Source organism: Oryctolagus cuniculus, chromosome 7 (assembly GCF_051225735.1).
Source record: "Oryctolagus cuniculus isolate XC-2025 breed Fujian yellow rabbit chromosome 7, ASM5122573v1, whole genome shotgun sequence".
NCBI classification, from domain to species: Eukaryota; Metazoa; Chordata; class Mammalia; order Lagomorpha; family Leporidae; genus Oryctolagus; species Oryctolagus cuniculus.
The window spans coordinates 126,659,513-126,682,945 of NC_142873.1; the positions used below are offsets into that span (position 1 = coordinate 126,659,513).

Genomic DNA, 23,433 nt, shown 5'->3' on the forward strand with positions numbered 1-23,433 from the left:
AAAAATGAAATACATCCCTGTCTCTGTCTCACACCATGTACAAAAATCAACTCAAAATGGATTAAAGACTTAAATGTAAAACCTGAAACTTTGACACTACTAGGAGAAAACATAATGGCAATTGGTTGGAATGAACAAGGATTTTTTAGAACAGACCCCAAAAGCACAGGAAATTAAAGCACAAGTAGACTAATGGGATTTCATCAAACTAAAGAGCATCTGCAGAGCAAAGGGAGAGATCAATAGTGAAGATACAACTTAAAAATAGGAGAAAATATTTGCATCCTATACATCCAACAAGGGGTTAATAACCAGAATACATAAGGAACACAGACAGCTCAAATAAATAATAATAATCCAAGCTTAAAAATTGACAGTAGATCTAATCAGATGTTCTTTAAAGGAAGATATGCAAATGACCAATAAGCACATGATAAAAATGCTCAACATCACTAATCATCACGGAGATGCAAATTAAACCTACAACAAGGTATCACCTCACTGCAATTAAACTATCATCGAGAAGACCGAAGACAGTAAGCATTAGCAAGAATGTAGAGAAAATGGAACCCTTGCAAACTGTTGGTAGGGATGTAAACTAAAATAGACACTGTAGTTTCCTCAAAAAAAAAAAAAAACTAAAAAAAAAAAAATACTAAAATTGCTGTGTGGTCCAGCAAGCCCACTGATGGATGCATATCCAAGAGACACAGAGCCGTCTGCAGAAGACACATCTGCACTCCCATGCTCGCTGCAGCACCATCCACAACAGCCAGCAAACAGAAACAACCTAAGAGTCCACCGACTGGTGAATGGACAAAGAAAATGTCGTACATACATATAGTGGTCCACCCCTCAACCCCAAAAAGAGGCACGATGTCTTATTCACAGCAACATGGATGGAGCTAGAATCCATTATGCCAAGTGAAATAAGCCATGCACAGAAGGAGAGGTGTCACATAATCTCACTGATGAGTGGAGCACTTTTAAAAAGTGGTCCCAGTCAGAGTTGGTGAACTCAGGAGGCTTCCATAGCCTTGGTAGCTCATGACAAGAACCTCGGGTGATTACTGACACCATAAATAAGAGTGTCAATTGTTAAATCAACAACAGGAGTCACTGTGCACTTACTCCCCATGTGGGATCTCTGCCCTTAATGTGCTGTACTATCTGAATTAACAGCATAACTAGTACTCAAATAGTGCTTTATACTTTGTGTGTCTGTGTGGGTATAAACTGTTGAAATCTTTACTTTATATATACTAAATTGATCGTTTGTGTATAAAGATAATTGAAAATGAATCTTGATGTGAATGGGATGAGTGGTAGATGGGATGGTTGTGGGTGGGCAGGAGGTTATGGAGGAAAAAGCTTCTATAATCCAAAAGTTGTACTTTAGAAATTTATATTTATAAAATAAAAGTTTTTTAAAAAAAGTGATCCCAGGGCCAGTGCAGCAGATTGGCTGCCACCTGCAACTCCAACATCCATATGGGTGCTGGCTCAAATCCCAGCTGCTCCACTTATGGCCCAGCTCCCTGTTAATGCACCTGGGAAAGCAGCAGAGGATGGCCCAAGTGCCATCAGTCTGAGGAGGCGAGATTGCAGACAGAAGACTGTGTTAGAGACAAGTTCACTGTAGAAGGAGCTGTCTTCATGCAGGGGCCACTCAGGACGGCTGCAGGCAGAGGAAAAGTTCCAGATCTGCCCCTCTCTCCAGTGGGGAAATGCAGCATTCTTTTTCTTTGGCTTGGTTCAAAAAATACTGTTCTCTCCCAGAGGAATTCTATCTAAGCTGGTAGCTGTTTTTAGGGTATGGATGAGTTCCAGGCATTAGCTAGTAAGATATAGGAATAATATGTTTGCTTTGTTTTTTAATCAGATGACAAAAATATAAAATAGATTGCGAAATGATTGCTCATGAGACATCAGAGAAGCACTTCTCTTGGAGATGTAAGCTACTGTGCACTGCTGCAGTTCCTGGGAAGCTGTTCCTTTGGGGCAGTACACGGAAGCCAAATAAATACCTAACCAGAGATGCTTTCTGCTTGGAATAGCATGCACTACCTATGATGTCTACACTGAGTAATAAGTGCATTTTGGAGTTCAGGAAAGGGTTGTAATAAAATGTTCTTTAACTTTGAGTAAACATTTGCACATAATATGGAGATGGGGAGGTGACTGTGTGCGTGGCCATCACCGCTATCAGCTGACAGTTTTCCTCTGCCTACTTTCGAAGGAGGCTCCTTTACAGGGAATCAACTCTAATGCTGAGACTCATGCTCTGGCCTCACCTGTTACCCAGCCCACAAGGGAAGAGGCTGGGTGCGGGCTGGACACTCCATGCTCTGGGGCTGTCGGGGCAGGAGTTTGAGCTGAAAATGTCCTGGCAGGGTGCTCAACAGGGCCCCTGGCATCTGCTTGGGCAGAATGGCTCATGCTGGCTGTGTTCAGAGAGGACAGAACCATGGCTCTCACCATCATTACAACCCTGAGCGCTGTGGGTGAAAACAGGGAGCTGAACCTAGTCCCAGAGGGATGGGAGAAGTGGAGACGTGACCCTGACCAAAGACACGCGGAGGTGGGCAAACAGGGGGAAAGTGAATCCCCACACATCCAGGAGTAATCCTGCACCTCACTCACACCTAAACACAAGGATGGGGCGCTTCACCCTGGAGCGAGCAGGATAGCCTGACAGATCTGCCCGCTCCTTGGAAATGCAGAGTAAAACACAGCAATTGTGCAAGGGCTCCTAAGAGTTGGGGGGCTGCCACATGGACATACAAACATTTCAGTAAGGTTGCTGTGAGAGAAAACACATAAAGTTCTTTGCTCAGAACACAGTAAATACTCAACGTTAGCTGACAGCACAGCAGGGGCCCAGTGATCACAAAGAGCTCAGAAACTGGACAAGGAAAAAAGACTCAACAACCAACATTCCAAACAGCAAACCGCACTCCCTGGCTTCAAAGTTCTTTCTGCTCCTTGTTCTTTTCACCTTGTGCTGTAGGTGCACAACAGGTTCTGAGACAAGTAGGACAAAGGCCAGGGTCCAAGAGTCCCTGGTCATGGAGAGAGGCTGGAGAGCGAGATGGAACGCAAACACTGAACTAGGGCAAAGTTGAGGGCAGTGGGGTGGAAATGCTTGTCTGCCCATCTCCCTGAGGTTTTCCACAGCGCCCAGAATTAGGGGACAAAAAAGGAGCTGTGGCACCTCGGGGGTTATACTGAATCACCTTTAAGGAGGAAAGGCGAGGAAAAGGGTGTTGGTCACATTTCTGAGGCTGTTGGAGGGAGGCAGTTTGCGAATCCAATAAAAAATGGTGCCAATCCCACCTTGAACTGGCAATGACTGCTTTCCTCCGAAAACCATCGCTTCACCTCCCTGTCCTCAACGTCTGATGGATGAAGTCAAGGCAGTAATAAATGCAGCCACACTTATTGAAGTTCAAATAAACTAGCCTGCGAATTCCCTGAAGTTGGGGCTCATATCTGTTCTTGCTAATGTGCCGCCCAACACTGAGCATACTGCCTGGCACATAGTAGGTGCTCATTAAATGTTTGGGAATAACATGGAGATGGGCAGGTGTCCACAAACATTGTCACTGCCAGCTGATAAAGCTTTTCTGGCTTTCTTCCCCAGGGTGTTGTGAACTTCTTCCCAGGGTTAATGATCTCTGCTCTGTGAGGTTGACTTCTGTCCCCACCCTTCGCTCTCCCCATAGGTGGGCGGGGCAACGCTCCTAAAACTTGGGCAAGGGTCAGTGACAGGGAGGGACAGTCACAGGTCCAGAGCCGCTGCACCATGAGCGTGTCTGCACTGAACCCCACCCGGCTCCCGGGCAGCCTCTCCGGGCTCCTCCAAGTGGCGGGCCTGCTGGGCCTGCTCCTGCTGCTGCTCAAGGCAGCTCAGCTCTACCTGCACCGCCAGTGGCTGCTCAGAGCCCTCCAGCAGTTCCCGTGCCCACCCTTCCACTGGCTCCTGGGGCACAGCCGAGAGGTAGGAAGGAGCCGGACAGGGACCGGGAGGCAGGGGCGGCCAGGGCTCTCAGAACCCGGAGAGCAGGGTCCCAGGACACAGGAGCACAGGGCCACAAGGGGACGCTCAGATTCCCTCTCATCCTCATCCTCATCCTTTTTTTTTTTTTTTTTTTTTTTGCAGATAGACTTTTTTTTTTTTTTCAGGTTCAGTCTTTTTTTTTTTAACTTTTATTTAATGAATATAAATTTCCAAAGTACAGCTCATGGACTACAATGGCTTCCCCCCCACAACGTCTCTCCCACCCGCAACCCTCCCCTCTCCCACTCCCTCTTCCCTTCCACTCACATCAAGATTCATTTTCGATTCTCTTTATCTACAGAAGATCAGTTTAGCATACATTAAGTAAAGATTTCAACAGTTTGCTCCCACACAGAAACATAAAGTGAAAAATAATAGATGATTTTTTAAATGATGATGAAATCAGATCAGACCTATTGTCATGTTTAATCCCAGTGAGAGTCAAGTTGGGAATTGATAATTTCTTCTTATTTTTTTTTACAGAAGATCAGTTTAGTATACATTAAGTAAAGCTTTCAACAGTTTGCACCCCCATAGAAACACAAAGTGAAATATACTGTTTGAGTACTCGTTATAGCATTAAGTCTCAAGGTACAGCACATTAAAGACAGAGATCCTACATGAGGAGTAAGTGCACAGTGACTCCTGTTGTTGACTTTACAAATTGACACTCTTGTTTATGGCCTCAGTAATCTCCCCATGCTCCAGTCATGAGTTTCCAAGGCTATGGAAGCCCCTTGAGTTCTCTGACTCTTATCTTGTTTAGACAAGGTCATAGTCAAAGTGGAGGTTCTCTCCTCCCTTCAGAGAAAGGTACCTCCTTCTTTGAAGACCCGTTCTTTCCACTGGGATCTCACTCACAGAGATCTTTCATTTAGGTTTTTTTTTTTTCCAGAGTGTCTTGGCTTTCCATGCCTAAAATACTCTCATGGGCTTTTCAGCCAGATCGGAATGTCTTTAGGGCTGATTCTGAGGCCAGAATGCTGTTTAGGACATCCACCATTCTATGGGTCTGCTGAGTATCTCGCTTCCCATGTTGGATCACTCTCCCCTTTATTTATTCTATCGGTTAGTGTTAGCAGGTACTAGACTTGTTTATGTGCTCCCTTTGACTCTTAGTCCTTTCATTATGATCAATTATGAACTGAAATTGATCACTTGGACTAGTGAGACGGCATTGGTACATGCCACCTTGATGGGATTGAATTGGAGTCCCCTGGTATGTTTCTAACTCTACCATTTGGGGCAAGTCAGCCTGAGCATGTCCCAAATTGTACATCTCTTCCCTCTCTTATTCCCACTCTTATGCTTAACAGGGATCACATTTCAGTTAAATTTCAACACTTAAGAATCCTCATCCTTAGTAATGGGGAGCTCCCAGTCTCACTGGCATCCTGTCCTGCTGTGACCCAGCCCTGTCACACACTCCCTCCTCCTGCACACCTGCCCTCCATCCTGGCAGCCCTGCCCTTGGAGGGCTAGACAGTTCCTATTTGAGTCTCTCCAACTCCAGGTTGAGCACCTCCAGAAGCCTCAACTGCTTTCATAGAACCAAGCTTCTAGAGGCTTCCTTGTCCCAGTCACTCAGTCACCCTCTCTGCCTGGGCCTGGGCTTGCCTGGGAATGACATGAGCCATTGATGGAATCCTTGTTCTGTGGGATTCAGTGTGTGGAGACGACAGGCAGGAATCTCCTAAGGAATCAGGACATGGGGAACAGCTCTCTCTGCTGGACAGGGCGGGGAGTGGTGTAATGTCAGGTGTAGGGGACCAGCTGGCTTGGTTGGCCCAAGACTGAGGGAATTTCCAGAATGTGTGATTTCAGGGTCAAGGGCACACAGAGGGAGGTGGCCTACATGATGTCCTCCAGGTGATTGGTACTGACTTGGAGTTGCACGTTAAACAGTCTGTCGCCCTCCCGTTATTCTTCCCGCACCCCCTGGAGAATAAGATCCTGGGAGAACACTTTTTCCCTCCCTATTACCCCATGGCCCAGCACAGAGCCTGGCACAGGGATACTCAGGCCAGGTGTGTGGAGTGACAGAGAAAGGAGGGAAAGTAACAGCTCAAGGGTTGGAAAGCCACAGAGCCACCCCTGCATTGTCAGCACTGGAGGTGCAGAGGCTTAAGACAAAGTAAAAAGGGGAACTTACCAAAAGCATATGCATTGGTCTCATCTGACTGTAGCTGGAGGATATGGAGCTGGTACCAACAGCTGAGGCTCTGATACCCATAAGCCCTCGAAGTCACACAGCTCCATCCAAGAGGGGGGAGAGTCCTAGAGCAAGATCTTAGAGCAAGGCCTGGGGGAGGCCAAAGGACTGGCTTCCAGCCCAGATAAGCTGTCAGAAACAGCTCCAAATCACTACTTAGACCTTTTAAGGCCAGAACTATCTCCCTTTGGTTGTCCTACAGTTCATTCCACTCCAAGAACTAGAACTAAATGATGACTTTTAATGATTTCTCTTTCTTTTGGTGACAGTTCCAAAATGGCCATGAGTTACAAGTGATGCTGAAATGGGTGGAGAAATTCCCAAGTGCTTGTCCTCGCTGGCTATGGGGGAGCAGAGCCCACCTCCTGATCTATGACCCTGACTACATGAAGGTGATTCTGGGGAGATCAGGTAAGCGTGAAACCTCATCCCAGTTGGAGCAGCCCTGCCCTGTTGGGCTTCTGCCCCTGTGGCTCTGAAGTTCCAGAGAGACAGTGGCATTTTAGACATCAATGCCTAAACACCCGACCAACCATGCTCCCAACACCCATGCCATAAAGTGAACCAGCATGTTTACTTAGTACTGGATTTATCAAACAGCTGCACAGGACTACATTTCATTTTCTTTTTTCTTCTTTTGCCCCCTTTCTTTACTCAAAACTGAGATAATCTGTTATGTTATGCAATTGCCCCAGACCTGGAAAAAAGAACTTAATATTCATACTGACTTGAATTGGGAACCTCAGATTCTTACTGATGGCTAAGCTACCCTAAGATAGAAAAACTGCAAACTTGGGCATGGAGGACAAAGTTATACATTTCTCACCAACTCATCCTCCTGGTCCTGTGGGTACTTGGATGCTGGTACCCTGAGTCTACCTTCCTGAGCACAATGGACTTTCTGGACAAGATGGAAGGGGGTGAGAGGCAAGCAGGAGGTTTCATGGGACCAACTGCCAACTGAAAGTCATCAGGAATTGATGACAGCCCACGGTGTGAATCAGTTACCACAGGGGTCTGCCTCATTTGGTGCCTCATTGCCAACACTTGTCCTTACTTGTCTTTCAGACCCAAAAGCTCAAGGTTCCTACAGATTCCTGGCTCCCTGGATTGGTATGTACGACTAAATTAGGACTGAACCCACTTCCCAGTTAAGCTTACCAGCAGTTATCACTTTGGCTCACTGAGATAAGTGAGTGGTGGCCTCCACTGTCACCACCCCATCCCTCAATCAAACCTGATTTGTCTTCTAACCAGACCCTCATTGCTTCCTAAAGCTGGCATGAGCCCTCTTGAAGATCAGCTCCTCCTGGCATTTCTTGTTCTCCAAACATGCTCAGCCTGGCTCTGACTTAACTTCCGCTCCTCAACTCTTTTCCCCCTTTATCTCACAGTCATTATAACCTTGCATGTTCCAGTGCAGTTGGAAATTCACAATCCTAAAATGCACCAATTTTTTTGCCTTTGTCCTTGATGGACCTTCTTCTTTCTCCCCCAAGTCTCTCTCTGTACCCCCAAATTGTCCCAGGTCATCCTTTTGATCCTGTCACCCACACACACACATGCACACTCATCTCTGGCCCAGGGTATGGTTTGCTCCTGCTGAATGGGCAGACGTGGTTCCAGCACCGGCGCATGCTCACCCCAGCCTTCCACTACGACATCCTGAAGCCCTACGTGGGGCTCATGGCGGACTCCGTCCAAATCATGCTGGTGAGTCCGTCTGTCTGTCACCTCCACACACCCACTCCCAGCACGCAGTCACAGACTCCGCTGTCAAACTCATGTGCCCCACAGTCATCAGACACAGCCACACAAAGTAGCACTCAGGCCATTGATAGGAAAGCAGGGTTCCCTAAAGGTGCACGACTCAGAAAACGTCCAAGCATCAAGATGACGCCACACTTTGCTCATCATCCCGGAAGATAGGGCCATGGTGGACACAGGCTGCTGGCCTCCCACTTCCAAATTTTTTGCACGGAGAACTGGAGGAATCATTAGTCTCACAAGATAGCAAGTTGACCTGCTCCTGGCTGACCTGGCTAACAGCAGCTTCAGTGGCAGGGTGGACATCCCATTACATCCCTCAAAGAGGCTCTGACCTAGGGCCCACGGCTTCCGCGTGGGTGTGAGCCAGCCACAGAGCCAAGTGGCCACCAGGGCTCCATTCTCAGAGCCACACCTGCCACACCATCAGTCCCTCCCATCAGAACTCTGACTCCTCATTCAGTTGTGCTCAGCAAACCCCTGATGAACACAAAGGAAGCGAAGTGCTGTCCCCTGTTGAGATGTCCACGGTGGCCCATTGGGCTGTCTGTGCTCTTTGGATCTAACTAGTCCCACAGCTCTAACTCAACTTTCAGAATGCTGAAGAGTCAGGCCTCTTGCTCCTTATCCCCCAAATAAATACATTTGTCAACATCGGAAAAATCAAAACTGGATCTCAAAATTTTAAATTTAATCTTATGCTAGACTATGTTTAATTTTATAATAAAATTGGTGAAAACAGAAGTTTCATTTTACAAATATTTGCTTTACAGACAATTTGTTACATTACATCTGCTCTGTGTGAGGGTTTCTAAACAAAACACCTGGGGATTCAGGGAAAGAACCGCAGCTCCCTGGCCCAGGCCTTGGGTGGGAATCAAGGCCAAGGCTCAGCCTCCCCACAGGACAAATGGGAGCAGCTGGTCAGCCAGGACTCCTCCCTGGAGGTCTTCCAAGACATCTCCCTGATGACCCTGGACACCATCATGAAGTGTGCCTTCAGCCACCAGGGCAGCGTCCAGTTGGACAGGTTAGTGATAATCCTTTTGTGTGTTTGCTTTTAGAAAGCTCTTATTTAATGAATACAAATTTCACAGGTACAGCTTTTGGAATATAGCGGTTCTTCACCCCATACCCACCCTCTCACCCCCACTCCTGTCCCACCTCTATCTACTTCCTCTCCCATCCCATTCTTCATTAAGTTTCATTTTAATTAACTTTATATACAGAAGACCAACTCTATACTAAGTAAAGATTTTCACAATTTGTACCCCCCCACACACACACACAAAGTATAAAGTACTGATTGAGAGCAAGTTTTACAGTTATTTCTCATAGTACAACTCATTAAGAACAGAGGTCCTACATGGAAAGTAAGTGCACAGTGACTCCTGTTGTTGATTTAACAATTGACACTCTTATTTATGATGTCTCTGATCACATAAGCTGCCAAGGCTATGGAAGCCTTTTGAGTCCACAAACTCCTTCAGTATTTAGACAGGGCCATAAGCAAAGTGGAAGTTCTCTCCTCCCTTCACAGAAAGGTACCTACTTCTTCGATGGTCCCTTCTTTCCACTGGGGTCTCACTCACAGAAATCATTCATGTAGATCACTTTTTTTTTTTTTGCCACAGTGTCTTGGCTTTCCATGCCTGAAATGCTCTCATGGGCTTTTCAGCCAGATCAGAATGCCTTAAGGGCTGATTCTGAGGTCAGAGTGCTGTTTAAGGCATTTGTCATTCTATGAATCTACTATGTGGACTGCTTCCCATGTTGGAATATTCTCTCCTGTTTAATTCTATTTATTGTTATTACCAGACACTTGGTCTTATTTATTTGATCCCTTTGACACTTAATCCTATCTACATGATCAATTACACACTTAATATGATCACTTTAACAAGTAAGATGGCATTAGTACCACACAGCTTAATGGGATTTGGAGTCCCATGGCAAGTTTTTAGCTTTATCCTTGGGGGTAAGTCCATGGGAATGTGTGCCAAACTATATAGCTCCTCCCTCTCTTATTTTTACTCCTATTTTTTAAAGATTTATTTATTTATTTGAAAGAGCTACACAGAGAGAGATGAGGCAGAGAGAGAGAGAGAGAGAGAGAGAGAGAGAGAGGTTCTCCATCCGCTGGTTCACTTCCAGATGACCACAATAACCAGAGCTGCACCAATCCAAAGCCAGGAGCCAGGAGCCTCTTCTGGGTCTCCCACGTGGGTGCAGGGGCCCAAGGACCTGGGCCATCCTCTACTGCTTTCCCAGGCCACAGCAGAGAGCTGGATTGGAAGTGGAGTAGCCAGGCTTCAAACTGGCACTCATATGGGATGCCAGCACTGCAGACCAGGGCTTTAACCCACTGTGCCACAGCACAGGCCTCTCCACTCCTATTTTTTACTAGGATCTATTTTTTTTTTTGATAGGCAGAGTGGACAGTGAGAGAGAGAGAGACAGAGAGAAAGGTCTTCCTTTTTGCCATTGGTTCACCCTCCAATGGCCGCCGCGGCCGGCGCGCTGCTGCCGGCGCACCGCGCTGATCCGAAGGCAGGAGCCAGGTGCTTCTCCTGGTCTCCCATGCGGGTGCAGGGCCCAAGCACTTGGGCCATCCTCCACTGCACTCCCGGGCCACAGCAGAGAGCTGGCCTGGAAGAGGGGCAACTGGGACAGAATCCGGCGCCCCGACCAGGACTAGAACCCGGTGTGCCGGCGCTGCAAGGCGGAGGATTAGCCTAGTGAGCCGCAGCGATGGCTAGGATCTATTTTCAATTGGATTTATATACCTATAAATAATTTTGTGTTGTAAAGAATTCTACAAATTATATTAAATAGAAAAAGAAAATAATAAAAAATAATAAAATAAACTGTTCCTCAACACTTAAGACAAGGGCTGTTCAAGTCATTGCTTCTCATACTGTCAACTTCACTTCTACAGGTTTCCTTTTTAGAAGCCTGTAGTTGTCACAGATCCTGTTAGTCACAGAATCTGTTGTCACAGATTCCTGTTAGTTGTCACAAATCAGGGAGAACATATGGTATTTGTCCCTATGGGACTGGCTTATTTCACTGAATATGATGTTTTCCAGATTCATCCATTTTGTTGCAAATGATAGGACTTTGTTTTTGTTTTTTTTTTTACCACTGTATAGTATTTCAGAGTATATATCCCATAGTTTCTTTATCCAGTCTTCCATTGACGGGCATTTATGTTGATTTCATGTCTTAGCTATTATTAATTGAGTTGCAATAAACATAGAGGTGCAAATAATTCTTTTATTTGCTGATTTTATTTTCCTTTGGTAAATTCCAAGGAGTGGGATGGCTGGGTCATATGGTAGGACTATATTCAGATTTCTGAGGAATCTCCAAACTGACTTCCATAATGGCTTTACCAGTTAGCATTCCCACCAACAGTGGTGTAGGATACCTTTTTTCCCACATCCTCTCCAGATTTGTTGTTTGTTGATTTCTCTATAAAAGCCATTCTAAATGGGGTGAGGTGAAACTTCACTGTGGTTTTGATGGCTAGTGATCCTGAACATTTTTTCATGTGTCTGTTGGCCATTTGGATTTCCTCTTTCGAAAAATGCCTTTTTAAGTCTTTGGCCCATCTCTTAACTGGGTTGTTTGTTTTGTTGTTGTGGAGTTTCTTGATCTCTTTGTAGATTCTGGTTGTTAATCTTTTATCAGTTGCATAGTTTTCAAATAATTTCTCCTATTCTGTTGGTTGCCTCTTCACTTTCCTGACTGTTTCTTTTGCATTACAGAAACTTCTCAATTTGGAGTAATCCCATTTGTTAATTTTGGCTTTGGCTGCCTGTGCCTCTGGGGTCTTTTCCAAGAACTCTTCACCTGTGCCTGTATCTTGCCAGTTTTCCCCAATGTTTTCTAATAATCTGATGGTATCAGGTCATAGATTTAGATCTTTAATCCAGGTTGAGTGGATTTTTGTGTAAAGTTTAAGGTAGGGGTCTTGCTTCATACTTCTGCATATGAAAATCCAAATTTTCCCAGCACCATTTGTTGAATGGTGCTCCAGGGATTGGTATTAGCTCCTTGATCAAATATAAATTGGTTGTAGATGTTCAGATTGATTTTTGGTGTTTCTATTCTGTTCCATTGAGCTATCCATCTATTTTTGTACCAGTACCAGGCTGTTTTGATTATAACTGCCTTGTAGTAAGTCTTGAAATCTGATATTGTTTTGCTTCTGGCCTTGTTTTTGTTGTATAAGATTGCTTTAGCTATTCGAGGTCTTCTGTGCCCTGAAGGTCTCCAGGATTTTTGCATCTATGAACATCAGGGAAATTGTAATTCTCTTTCTCTGCTACATCTTTTTCAGGTTTAGGAATAATTGTGATGCTGGCTTCATAGAAAGAATTGTGAAGATTCCCTCTCTTTCAATTGTTTTGAATAACTTGAGAAGAATTGGAGTTAGTTCTTCTTTAAATGTCTGGTAGATTCATCAGTGAACCCATCTGGTCCTAGGCTTTTCTTTGTTGGGAGGGCCTTTATTACTGATTCAATTTCTGTCTTGGTGATTAGTCTGTTTAGGTTTTCTATGTCTTCATGGATCAATTTAGGTGGGTTTTATGTGTCCAGGAATCTCTCCATTTCTTCTAGGCTTCCCAGTTTGCTTGCATACAACTCTTTGTAGTAATTTCTGATGATTTTCTTATTTCTGTGATGTCTATTGTTATATTTCATTTTTAATCTCTAATTTTATTTATTTGAGTCTTCTCTCTCCTTTTTTTGGTTAATTGGGCCAATGGTGTGTCAAATTTTTTTGTTTTCAAAAAACCAGCTCTTCATTTTGCTAATCTTTTGTATTATTTTTGTTTTTTATTCAATTTTGTTGATTTATTCTCTAGTTTTAATTATTTTTTTTCTCCTACTAGTTTGGGGTTTGGTTTGCTGTTTTTATAGATCCTTGAGATACACTGATAGCTCATTTATTTAGTGCCTTTCCAATTTCTTGATGTAGGCACCTATTGCAATAAACTTTCCTCTTAACATTGCTTTTGCTGTATCTCATAATTTTTGATATCTTGTGTTGTCATCTTCATTTGTTTCCAGAAATTTTTGATCTCTCTTTTGATTTCTTCTGACCCACTATTCATTCAGGAGCATGTTGTTCAGTCTTCATGTGTTTGCATATGCTCTAGAGATTCCTGAGTTGCTGATTTCCAGCTTCATTCCACTGTGGTCAGAAAAGATGCATGGTATGATTTTGATTTTTTTTAATTTGCTGAGACTTACTTTATGGCCTAGTATGTGGTGAATCCTAGAGAAAGTTTCCTGCATTGCTGAGAAGAATGTGGATTCTGCAACTCTAGGATGAAAAGTTCTCTAGATATCTATTAGGTCCATTTGGTCTATAGTGTCGATTAACTCCGCTGTTTCCTTGTTGATTTTCTGTCTGGTTGATCTGTTCATTGCTGAAAGTGCAGTATTGAAGTCCCCCATTACTATTGTATTGGAGTCTAAATCTCCCTTTAAATTCCTTAACATTTCTTTTAAATAGCCATGTGCCCTGTAATTAGGTGCATATAGATGTATAATAGTTACATCTTCCTGTTGAATTTATCCCTTAACCATTATATAGTGACCTTCTTTGTCTCTTTTAACAGTTTTGTGTTAAAGTCTATTTTGTCTGATAATAGGATGGCTGCATCAGCTCTTTTTTGGTTTGTTGGTATGGAATATCTTTTTCCATTCTTTTGCTTTCAGTCTGCATGCATCTTTATTGCTGGGATGTGTTTATTGTAGGAAGCAGATAGATTTTTTTTTTAATACATTCAGCCAATCTGTGTCTTTTAACTGAGGAGTTGAGGCCATTTACATTCAAGGTGACTATTGATGAGTAATGACTTTGCCCTGCCATTTTTCCAAAAATATTCCTATTTTTTTACTTTTAATTTCCTTTTAACTTTTACTGAGAGATTTTCTTCCCTTACCTTCTTTCATAGTGATGACCATGTTTCTCCATTTCTATGTGCAACACATCCTTAAGCATCTTTTGTAGGGCTTGGATGGGTGGTGACAAATTCTTTCAATTTCTATTTGTTATGGAAGGTCTTTATTTCACTCATAAATGAGAGCTTTGCAGAGTATAATATTCTGGGATGACAGTTTTTTTCTCTTAAGACTTGGACTATATCTTGCCATTCTCTCTTAGCCTATAGGGTTTCTGATGAGAAATTCACTGTGAGTCTAAGTAGAGGTCCTCTTAAAGTAATCTGGCATTTCTCTCGTGCACATTTTAGAATCTTCTCTTTATATTTTACTGTGGAGAGTTTGATTACAATGTATACAATGTATCATGGTGAGGATTTTTCTGATCATGTCTATTAGGAGTTCTATGTACTTCCTATACTTGGATGTCCCTTTCTTTCTCCAAACTAAGGAAGTTTTCTGTTATTATTTCACTAAAAAAGTCTTCTAATCCTTTCTCACTTTCCAAGCCTTCAGGAACTCCTAGAACTCATATATTGGGTCTTTGTATAGTATCCTGTAGATTCCCAATAATGTTTTTTTAATTTTCTAATTTCCTCTTCTTGTCTTTGGTTTGACTGTGTAATTTCCTGTGCTTTGTCTTCTAAGTCTGATATTCTTTCTTCTGTTTCACCGATTCTGTTGTTAATGCTCTCCACTGCAATTTTTATTTGTTCTATTGAATTCTTCATTTCCAAGATTTCATTTTGGTTTCTCCTTAAGATCTCAATTTCATGGGAGAAATTTTCTTTATGTCCTGTACAGATTTCAGTATTTTGCACATTTGCTTCTGATTACTTCTATGTAACCTTATGATCAATTTTTTGAATACCATTTCTTGCATTTCTTCCATCTCATCATCTTCACAACCTAGTATTGAAGTTTCAAGTTCTTTTGGGGGTGTCATGTAGTCTTGCTTATTCTTGTTTCTTCAATTGGGGCATTTGTTGTTTGGCATTTCTCTTTTTTTATCAGAAGGGAAATTTATTCTGCTCAGCTAAGCTCCTCTCCTCAAAGGAGACCAGTGCTTGAGTGCTAGCCCCAGTGGGTATATTATTCATCCACTCGCTTGGTTGCTGGGCACAGACAGGAGTTGGCGCAGCTGTTATGTATGTCCAAAATGGTGCCTGCTCTATTGGCTTCTTACAGGATGCCATTGTAGAGTGATCAGGGAGAGAGAACCGTGTCTTCCCAGTCTTTTTTTTTTTTTTCTCATGTAGTTTGGTACATTTTCCCCCACTGGGCTCCAAACTGCCTTCCCTCTAGGCTCTTCCTGCAGCTTTTTTACCAGTGGTTTGGGTTGCTGCAGTCTGGTCTCACCTCACTTTCCAATACTGGTGTGTAGGCTCTCAGCTGCTGGAGTCCCAAGCCATGGGCACCCACACCTTGCACATAGGTCCCCCATGTCGCTCTTATTTCAGTAGAGTTTCCTCCACCGTTTTCTCCCAAACTCTTCCCTGAGACAACACTAGTTCCACTTTTTATTTTATTTTATTTATTTGAGAGGTAGAGTTACAGAAAGAGAAAGGGAAAGACAGAGAGAAAGGTCTTCCTTCCATTGAATCACTCCCCAAATGGCCACAATGGCCGGAGCTGTGCCAGTCCAAAGCCAGGAGCCAGGAGTTTCTTCCAGGTCTCACACACAGGTGCAGGGGCCCAAGGATTTGGGCCATCTTCTACTGCTTTCCCAGGCCACAGCAGAGAGCTGGATCAGAAGTGGAGCAGCTGGCATTAGAACCAGCATCCATATGGGATGCTGGCACTTCAGGCCAGGGTTTAACCCGCTGTGCTACAGCACCAGCACCCAACACTTTTTTAAAACTGTCTTCTCCTGGGCTAGAGGAGTAAGCTCCCCCCTTACTCTGCCACCTTGGAACCGCCAAGTGATAATTCTTCACCTGCAGGGTCCTTGTGCTCACCATCAGTGTGCCAGCACCTCCCAGCCAGCTGGGGGTGGGAGGGACTAGCATGCTCACCTCCACAAAAGGCAAGACACTGACCTAGCCCACACCAAGCTCTAACTGCAGACCAGATTCCCCCTACCTCCACCGCAGATCCCTGATGCCCCACCCCGCCCCACCCAGCACAGGTGGGAGCCTGGCTCTCCTGCCATCCTACAGAGGCCCCAGGGTCACAAGGACTGCAAACAGAAGTGGTGTGTGTCTCCATGCTGCCTGTCCCCAGTGTGGGGAGGAATCTCCTCCCAGAGCCCCACTCTGCCTGCAGATCAGAGGCCCCTCCACTCTGACCTCGTCCACGTCCTCTCCCTCAGGAATTCCCAGTCCTACATCCAGGCTGTTGGGGACCTGAACAACCTGTTCTTTTCCCGAGTGAGGAACGTCTTTCATCAGAGTGACACCATCTACAGGCTGAGCCCTGAAGGCCGCTTGTCCCACCGTGCCTGCCAGCTCGCCCACGAGCACACAGGTGCTGCCTCCTCCTCCTGTGTCCCCTCCTTGAGCGAGCACTGCATAAAGGAGCTGACATCAACTCATAAGGCAGAGCCGGGCCCATGCTCCCCCTGCAGGAGCTGGGACACACACGCTGGGTACCTCCCTGGTGCAGGGGTCAGGAGCTGAGATGCTGGGGTGCCAGGTGCTGGCAGGGGTTCCCATCACACGGGCGATGACTGAATGAGGCCCCAGCCCAGCAGCAATCAGCTGAGGCTCCTGGGCTGTGCAATTGCAGGGAGGCCTGCCCTGCATCCCAGGATGCTGGCTCCCACCCCGACCCACACACCCACTCCCACGCTCACCCTGACCTCCAGGGCACCCGGGTTGGGGCAGGTGGGGCTCTCAGCTGCTCCGGTACCCACTGCTCTGGCACAGACCGAGTGATCCAGCAGAGGAAGGCTCAGCTGCAGCAGGAGGGGGAGCTGGAGAAGGTCAGGAGGAAGAGGCGCTTGGACTTCCTGGACGTCCTCCTCTTTGCCAAGGTCAGTGTGTGCAGGGCAGGCCCGAGCTTGGCCTGGAAGCACAGAGCCAGGGACAGAGCAGAGCCCGTGCCCTCTCTCCCGCTGTGGCCTCCCCCAGATGGAGAACGGGAGCAGCCTGTCCGACCAGGACCTCCGCGCCGAGGTGGACACGTTCATGTTCGAGGGCCACGACACCACGGCCAGCGGCATCTCCTGGATCTTCTATGCCCTGGCCACGCACCCCGAGCATCAGCACCGGTGCCGCGAGGAGATCCAGGGCCTCCTGGGGGACGGAGCCTCCATCACCTGGTGAGTGAGAGCCCAAGGGGTGAGGCAGGGGGCCCTGCCTGTCTGGGAGGGGAAGGCCTGGGGGGCCCAGCCCTTCCCCCTCTTCTGCCTGGGCTTTGTTTCAGGGAGCACCTGGACCAGATGCCCTACACCACCATGTGCATCAAGGAGGCGATGAGACTCTACCCACCAGTGCCAGGTGTCGGCAGACAGCTCAGCTCACCTGTCACCTTCCCTGATGGACGCTCCCTCCCCAAGGGTACGAACTGCCCACCCTCACCTAAGCGCTCCCAAGGACACATGGAGGATCCGACGTCCCTGGGAGCTCCTGCAGCTCCAAGCCTCTCTGGTCTCCTTGGGCTCACCAAGAAAGGAGTGCTTCCTTTGTGTGGTTCGGATAAAATATGTGAAATGTTTGGCACAGCTGGGCTGCAGCAAACTCTCCACAATCATTCCTTCTTTTTCTTACTCTAAGTGCATTTTCCAGTGTGAGACATTCGCCTGATCACCTGTAAGTTTCCTTCCAATTTTGATATTCCAGATGGGACCTAAGTTTGTGTCCCTCTCCAGTTAAAAACCTTCCTGCTCTAGCATCTTACAAGGCCTCAACTGATTCTAACTGGTAGCACTGAGCGTCTTTGGTTCTAATATTCCACACTGCAGTTCCATTCTCCAGCATTACAGGGTTCAGCACTGATCCTGCCCATCAACCGTCTTCTTTGTCTCATGTACTTTTTTTTAACATCTTCCATATTTGATACAATGTGTGGCTAGTTCTTTGCAAGCAAATGTAAAGAACTGTGTGTTTAGATGGGTAAATGCACTGAGATCCTATCTGTGGAAGCTTTTCCACGTGTGTGTTCTCATCCGTCACCTCTGGATGTGGCCCTGGGACTTGGGCCCTGGTATTCACCTTCCCTGGGATGTGGATGACTGTGAATGCCATGAGACAGTACAGAGGCAGATGAGGCCAGAGCAGATGAGGATGACCAAGGAACCTGTGCCGTGAGTCAGATACAGTGCAGGCTCTGAGGACTGATGGCAGAGAGCAGAGGATGGCTACCCCTGCCACGGTAGGAAGCCACTGGCACACCTCTCAGGGGTCTGAATGCCAGCCCTGCCACACCCTAGCTGGGTGGCAGACCTGATCTCTCTGAACCCCGGTTACCTGCTCTGGAAAGTGGGGATGGATGAGGACCTCCTTCGGAAGGCCGTTGTGAGGACTGATGAGTTTATGTAGTTTCACTTGAGCTGCTCCAGAAAGTAAGGGCCGATTCCTTCCTGCTTCTCTCTCTTGGATTCTTAGTTATCTGCTTCTCATGGAAGCTCAGGTCCCTTGCCAAGCCCAGCCTGCTGCTCTCACATGAGCGCCCTGCTCAAAGTGATGGTTTGTGGCACCTGGGCCTGTTGCTCATGCATGACCCCTGCTGGCTCAGGACACGTGCCCCAGCCCATGGGTGGGATCAGCCTTTTCTCTGTCTCTTCCTGCCCCAAAGGTGTCATAGTCACGCTCTCCATCTACGCCCTTCACCACAACCCGAAGGTGTGGCCAAACCCAGAGGTACGAGGGTCCCGGAAGGAGGGCAGGGGATGAGCCCCGGAACCCACACCTCCTCATTTGACTCCCATCTCTATGGGCTCTGTCCCCTCCCGGGTTGGAGGCAGAGCCTTGACCCCACCCGTCCTGGCCCTGGTGCTCTCCTCAGGTGTTTGACCCTTCCCGCTTCGCACCGGGTTCTGCTCGCCACAGCCACGCTTTCCTGCCCTTCTCAGGAGGACCACGGTGAGTGTCCCGTGTGCGCTGACAGAGTCGGGGGATGATGGGGAGTCTCAGGGCTCACCCCCAGCGCCTGTGACCCCCCTGTGTTCCCACGTGGGATCTTCAGACCTGCCCTCTTATGTTGGCATTGCTGGGAGAGAGGTCTTGTGTGGGTGTCTCTGTGAGCCACATAAGGGGGTGTAAGAGCAGTGTCGGGGGTGCCCCAAAGTTCAGGGTGTCCTGGAGGTCTGCTCACTGTGGGGGTGTGGCTCTTCTGTGTACATTACACTTCCCGGGTTGCACTTTCCAATGTCTCCTTTTCCCACACACTCTCAAGCCAGCCCACAGATCTTTCTGCTTAGTCACTAACCCTTCCATCACCAAACCAAAGGACCAAATGGCCTGGTTTGCTGCCCGGCATCCTCGGGGGCCCTGGCCACAGAATTTGAAGGTCGCGGTGGCCTTTGTAGAAAGGGTCCCACCAGGGTGCGTCCTGTCTACCTCGGCACTCTGTCGCAGAACTATTCTGACTACATGTGGATGTCTGCCTTCCTTTACCACGTTCCCAGATCCCAAAACTTGACAGGTGAAATGAGATTATATACTTTGACATTGCACCAAGTCCTTTGTTGGAAAAAATTAAAATGAGGACAAAGGACTGCCTATTCTGTAAAGGACACGGAGCCCCTGAAAGGTGCCTGATGAGTAACTTTAAAACCCACTTGAAGTAGCAGTTGAGCTGGACAGTCGCCCTCCAGTTACTCCCGTGAAAATCCGAAAGGCTGCAGGAGCCATCCAGTGGAATATTACCATGAGTCTTGTGGAGGGTTAGTTGAAACATTTTTCTGATTCCATGCATCTGTGAATTCTTCCAATGGTGAGTCCACCCTCAGAGAACAGGCTTTTGCAGACTGTACCTCCAGGAGCTGGCTGTTGGGGGCATGGTTAATCCTGGGGTGAGAACTCTGTCTAAACACCTGCAAACCATTTGCTGCCTTCACAGGGAGTTCAGTTCCTAGGTAGGAACTAACGTTGCCTTTCCTTGTATTCCATTCTGATTTATTTTTTTCAATCCAATTGAATCGAACTTTTCAAATCAAATGAAGTTAATGCACTTAATTCAAATATAGAAGTGGCTACTAAGCCTGTTTCTCTGTGCCAAGTCCTCTGCCGGAACTGAGAAGTACAGAGATGAGAAATACTGGCTCTCCCTCTAACAGGTCACAGTCAAGGAGAGAAGTGTGCTCTGCAGAGAAAAATACCTCTGCTCCAAATGGACATGATTCCTTCCTTCCTTCTTTCACTCCTCCAGCCACTTCCTGAGAAGCTTCTGGAATGTTCTGTGTTCTCCCATTGTCCTAGGCATGCCTAGAGCATGAGGGGTTTCTGAACCCCTAATATTGCCTTGGGAGACTGAATAAAACCCTAATCATGCCTTGGGAGACTGGGAGGGAGTCAGATGGCTAGCAGAGCGGGGAGCTGTAGCAAGCCATTGGCCTGAGCCTTGAAGAAGTCAGACAGAGATGGAGGGTGGGGGGGTTGCACCTGCTTGGCGACTTCAGCAACATGAGCTGAGTCAGGAAGTAGGGCTGGACTGGGAGAGGTGGGTGAGCAGCAGCCCACAGAGGGCTCGAAGCAGATGAAGCATTTGAACCCAGTCCCGTGGGCTTGGGGGGGGGGGGTCTGAGCTGGGTGGGGGCTTCAGTGTGGAGGGAGAGGAGCAAGGCGACCAGAAAAGTTGGGGGAGGAGACTGAGGCGTGACAAGGAGGGACATTGCTGGCGCTATTAGGAAACAACAGATGCTGATAAGCTGAGAAGCAGGAGCCTGGAGCCAAGAGGGAGGCAGACCTGACCAGTCCCGACCAGGAGCTTCCCAGTGGACCCTCTGAGTCCCTCTGAGGAGCTCAGTCCCTGGGGCCCTGTACTGGGTGAGTGCCTGGAAGTGCGGTCCAGCCTGTCTTGGCGGTCCTGACCAGTGGACTCCACACCGGGGAGCCCAACGCTGTGTGCCTGTGCCGACACTGAACTAGCAGAGACTGACGACTTAGATCATTCATGTGGATGACCCTCTCCCATACGGGGCTGGCCCTGGCCTCCAAGTCACTTCCTGTCTTCTGAGAGCAGCAGCGAGGGCAGGACTAGCCCTGGTAGAGCAGTAGGCTTTGTCAAGGTCAGGAGAGTGTGACCAATGATTGAGGTAGAGGTAAGGGGAGGGGTTGGGCAGACTCGGAGCAGCCAGCCCTGGGCTGGAGTTCAGGGACCAATGGCTGGCTGCCCAGCTCAGAGGGAGGGGGCCTGAAGCCGCTTCTCCTTGCACTGTCCCTGCCTGGCCCAGGAACTGCATCGGGAAGCAATTTGCCATGAATGAGCTGAAGGTGGCCGTGGCCCTGACCCTGCTGCGCTTCGAGCTGCTGCCAGATCCCAAAAGAGTCCCGGACCAAAAACCACGTCTTGTGCTGAAGTCCAGCAACGGGATCCACCTGCGTCTGAGGAAGCTCCGCTAACCCTGGTGGGGACAAGAGCAGGCTCTGGGGGCCTTCTGCCAGGCGTCCTGGCTTCCTGTCACCTGCCCATGCCCCCTGCCTGTCTGCCCACATCCTGCTTTCTATCCACCAGCACTTCTTCCACCTGTCTGCCTTGCTGCCTCTTGGCCTCCAGGCTGTCTGTCCTCTCGCACCTTCCTCTGGGCCACTGACCTGTCTGTCTACTGTCCGCTTCCTGCCAGCATCTCTGACCGTGCACCTAACGCTGGTCACTGGCAGCCCTCTGCCTGCCTCCCTTCCGCTGGTCCTTTCCCTCTGCTGCCGTCCGTGGATGCAGTTCCGACAGCTGCTGCACTATCTCGGCTGTGATGGTTCTCCTCTTGCAGTCCTGGCGGTCGGAGTCTGAAACACCTGTCACTGCTGGGAGTAAAGCAAGCTGCCAGCTGGGCCAGGCTCCCTCTGCGGTTCTAGGAGCGAATCCCCGCCTCGGCTCTTCAGATCTGTGTTCCTGGCACCCTGCAGAACTGGCCCCTCTCTCCTCCTTAAAGCCAGCAGCATCTTTCTCTCTCTCTCTCTCTCTCTCTCTCTCTCTCTGTCCACATCTCCCCTCTCACAAACTCTTGTGATTACATCAAAGCCACTCAGCTAACCTAGGCGAGTTTCCCTGGCCATCTTTCACTTAATCACATCTCTCCAAATTCCCTTTTGCAAGATGGGGTCACACACTCAAGGATTCCATAGGTTCCATGTGTCCATCTTCCAGAGCTATTGGTCATTGTAACCCAGTCCTGACTGTCACCCCATCTTGTCTCTAAATCTCTCCTGCACAGTGCCGTCTACACAATTGTCATCCACGCTGGCCTCTCTGCCTTCCCTCCCTTCTGGAATAAAGTTGACAAGCTTGTATGCAGAGTCTGCCTTCCCCTGGGAGATGGAAGGAGAAGAGGAGAAACACGTGTCAAGTCCCCTCTGGGGAAGGAGACAGCTGACGTCTGCCCTGTGGTGCCGGGACCCCAGGCCAGCCTGATGCAGTCCATCCCGCTTCATGCAGACTCATACATCTGACCTCTGATGCTCCCCTCTGCCCAGCCCCTGGGACTCCCATGACAGTGGAGTTTAGACAAAGGGCTCTTCTCCAGAGAAGTGAGAAGAAAATCCATCCTGGCTGTGTCACGAGCCACCTGTCAGCCTCCCTCACACATAGGGCCTGCAGGCTGCTCAGGAAACTCACCGAAGGGTGGCAAGGGCTGGGAGGAGCCCAGGGGACAAGGTCTGGTCAACCCAAGCAGCCCCTTCCCCCATAGGACAACCTTGGGGCAGTCCCCTGCACCCAGGATGGCCACCAAGGGTTGAGGGACGTCAGCAGCTCTGCCCACACTCGGTCAGTGCCTGCGTGCTGGGCCCTATTCCTAGCTCTGCCCCCCATGTACTCCCACCAGTTTCCTTGGACTGGTGTCCCTGCTCCTGTCAGCCTGTCTTAACCCAGCCCGTGTGTCTCTTGCTGTTCTGAACACAGGTCCCCCATTGTGCCCCCAACCACTCCCACTCTAGGGCCCCAGATGCCAACCACAGACCTTCCTGGGGACCCTGAACCTGCACTGTGGCCCTGTTTTCTCCCCAGGATGGAGCGTGCAGCGGGATCTCTCTCCCGGGTCCCTGGCCTCCCAGGCTGGCTCAGCCTCACTCTGAGAAGGGCAGGAAGGGCACTTGTCTGGGAGACTGGGGGAGGAGCATGAGCTGGGAGCATCATGGACAGGCTGTTCTGCAGTGGGAGCTCAGCGTGCTGGGGACCACCAGGGGCAGGTGCTCTGACTGCAGGATTCCACGGGGAGCCAGGAGATGTCCTAGAAGTGGGCAGTGGGCAAGTCGCAGCGGGGCTCACGCTCATATACACAACCCTGACACCCACATGACACCCACTCCCGTGCAGCCATGCCTCTCATAAATGACGC

At 48.1% G+C, this 23,433-nt stretch overlaps 1 protein-coding gene across 3 annotated transcripts; it reads left to right on the forward strand.

The window, feature by feature from the left end:
- Positions 1 to 3,772: 3,772 nt before the first annotated feature.
- Positions 3,773 to 22,387, forward strand: CYP4A6 (cytochrome P450 4A6). 3 transcript variants are annotated; one of them, XM_070076709.2, is made up of 13 exons: positions 3,773 to 4,000; positions 6,542 to 6,683; positions 7,341 to 7,385; positions 7,858 to 7,985; positions 8,945 to 9,069; positions 16,309 to 16,463; positions 16,865 to 16,971; positions 17,069 to 17,259; positions 17,364 to 17,497; positions 18,735 to 18,799; positions 18,945 to 19,021; positions 21,334 to 21,507; positions 21,868 to 22,387. In XM_070076709.2, exons 1-12 carry the CDS (start codon positions 3,806 to 3,808, stop codon positions 21,500 to 21,502), a joined length of 1,533 nt encoding a protein of 510 aa, XP_069932810.1. In that variant the 5' UTR covers positions 3,773 to 3,805; the 3' UTR covers positions 21,503 to 21,507; positions 21,868 to 22,387.
- The last annotated feature ends 1,046 nt before the right edge of the window (positions 22,388 to 23,433 follow it).